Raw genomic sequence first — 2,418 nt, 5'->3', positions numbered from 1 at the left:
AATAAGGACACAGAGGGAGAAACTACAATCAACAGTCCACAGGGGAGTGACAGATGGAATATGTAAATAATCAGACCTGTATGCAAATAATCAGTGACGTCAGTTCATTTCTGAAACAGGCTCACTGTGTCCCTTTGGATGTAATGGGCTCAAAGGGGGAAAAACAAGTAAAAACTATTATGTAGCTACATATCTTACATGTATAATTATAATTGCATTAATTTTTTTATGTCATACAGTCAACAAACTTCATTTTGCGAGCAACAGAGGTCTTGCGTGTCAACATCTGAGTTTCGTTTCTGTGTTTCTGAAGTCCGTCCTCTCACAAACCAGTCCAACAACACTTGAAACAGGTTCGAAACGCACATCACACATACTGAGAAACCCAACCAGAGAACATGTCCAACGACAAGGGTAATTAAACATTAATAATTTATTCATCAGACAAACTACACTCATTTAAACAGTTTACATTATTTATTATTGATATATTACATTATTGGTAATCAGGATTTGATTGTTTGAAAAAGCCTTTATAAAGAGCACGTAAACTATTGTTCATGGGGAATTTTATGCTGTAATCGTTTTTATCTTACACAATCCCAAAATACTAAATACATAGATCTGAACTAAATAATGATTGTAGGACCTTCTTTTTCCTCAGGAGCATCAAGAACACATAATGTTCAGAGTCGAAGGTCAAACGATAACTCTAACAAGAGTAATAAGAGTATCGATGAGATTAATAATGAGAGACACACCCGAAATGTTTGTTCTCCCTCTCAAACTCAAATTCCTCCCAGCACGATTACACAAGGTTCACCTGGCAGCGATCCGCTTGCAGTAAATCCAGCTCTGAATGAGCTGCGTCTGGTTCTGCTGGGAAGAACTGGTGCAGGGAAAAGTGCAACGGGAAACAGCATCCTGGGAAACAGATGCTTTAATGCTGAAGTGAGCATGAGTTCAGTCACTAAAGAGTGCAAGAGAGCGTGTGGAGCGGTGGAAGGACGAAAGCTCGTTCTTGTGGACACACCTGGGTTTTTTGACACCGATCTGACAACTGAAGAACTGCAACAGGAGGTCATTCATTGCCTGGCCTTGTGTTCTCCTGGTCCTCATGCGTTTCTGTTAGTTATACCGATAGAGCGATATACAGAGGAGCAGCAGCGCACCGTAGAAATGATTCTGGAGATGTTTCGTGAGGACATCAGCAATCACAGCATCCTGATATTCTCACACACCGACAAACTCGGAGAAGAATCCATTGAAAGGTTCGTTTCGAGACAGAATCAAAAAGTTCAAGACCTCGTGGAGAGATTTGGGAGGCGTTTCATTGCCTTTGACAACACAAACCCTACAAACCCAGACCAAGTGAGTCGACTCCTGCAGAAAGTGGACGAGCTTCTGGTCATGAATGAGAACCGTCACTTCACTAATGAAGTCACAGAGGCAATGCAAACAACCCAGAAGATAATAGAAGAGAGAATGCAAGCAGAAACGGCTGAAAGAACGAGGAAAATAAAGGAGGATGTGAAGAAAATGGCTGATCTTAGGAGGGCTGAGTTCATTGCTGCCATGAATCAAGAGAGGCAAGAAACTGAACAAAAAAGGAAATTTATACAAGGCAGGATTGGTCAGATCCAGATGGAGATAAAGAAGGCACAGCAGAATTTGCAACGGTTCAGAGCATCTTTGAGGATGGAGCAGGAGAACCTGAGAACACTGGTGGAAAGAGAGATGAAGAAGGAGATTGAAAGAATGAAAAAAGAAGAGAAAGAAAAGAAGGACCTGGATATCTGGATCCAAGAAGAGGAGCAGAGGAGACTGAGCGAAGGAGCACAGAAGAATCCACTTTCTCCAGATTATAATAAAATGCTGTTTATGCTGACCATGTTTATGATGGGCATTGGGGCGTCATTTGCACCCGCGCTCTTACCATTGCTGTTCCCTGCAGCTCCAGCGGTGGAAGCCGGGTTTGCAGCAGGGTTATTAACCAACATGTTAGCTGCAGAAGGATGGGGTTTCGTTTGGGTGGCTGCTGGAGTCGCCAAAGCTGTGGTTCTGACCCGCTGCTCCATCCAGTGAAAATCAAGATATAGGCCTACCGCGAATAAGTGAAGAGCGAACAACCTCGAGCTTTAAAAACAAGTCACATAATGGTCCAACAGTATATTCTAAGTGTTATATATTCATATGCATTCTCTTCCATTAGCATACACAGAAGATCTTCTCATTAGTTTTTGCTTTTTTAAATTCTGACTGAATTTGGGATCATATCCGTGTGTTTTATAAATGAGCCCCTAGTTTATTTAGGTTTTTATTATTAATGTCCTCCTTAAGCATGCCAAAGAAGGATTGTTTAAAAAGCATCCGTGAAACACACCAACCAGATCTGAGATCATTCACAACATTACAAAC

At 41.5% G+C, this 2,418-nt stretch overlaps 1 protein-coding gene across 1 annotated transcript; it reads left to right on the top strand.

Annotated features, from left to right (window-relative positions):
- The first annotated feature begins 398 nt into the window (after window positions 1-398).
- LOC107579482 (GTPase IMAP family member 4-like) lies at window positions 399-2,229 on the top strand. The gene is made up of 2 exons (XM_016265313.1): window positions 399-414; window positions 665-2,229. The coding sequence occupies exons 1-2, from the start codon at window positions 399-401 to the stop codon at window positions 2,083-2,085; spliced, it is 1,437 nt and encodes a 478-aa protein (XP_016120799.1). The 3' UTR covers window positions 2,086-2,229.
- Window positions 2,230-2,418: the final 189 nt, after the last annotated feature.

Source organism: Sinocyclocheilus grahami, unplaced genomic scaffold, assembly GCF_001515645.1.
Source record: "Sinocyclocheilus grahami isolate Dianchi unplaced genomic scaffold, SAMN03320097.WGS_v1.1 scaffold17701.1, whole genome shotgun sequence".
NCBI lineage: Eukaryota > Metazoa > Chordata > Actinopteri > Cypriniformes > Cyprinidae > Sinocyclocheilus > Sinocyclocheilus grahami.
This window is presented reverse-complemented; position numbering and strand designations above follow the sequence as displayed.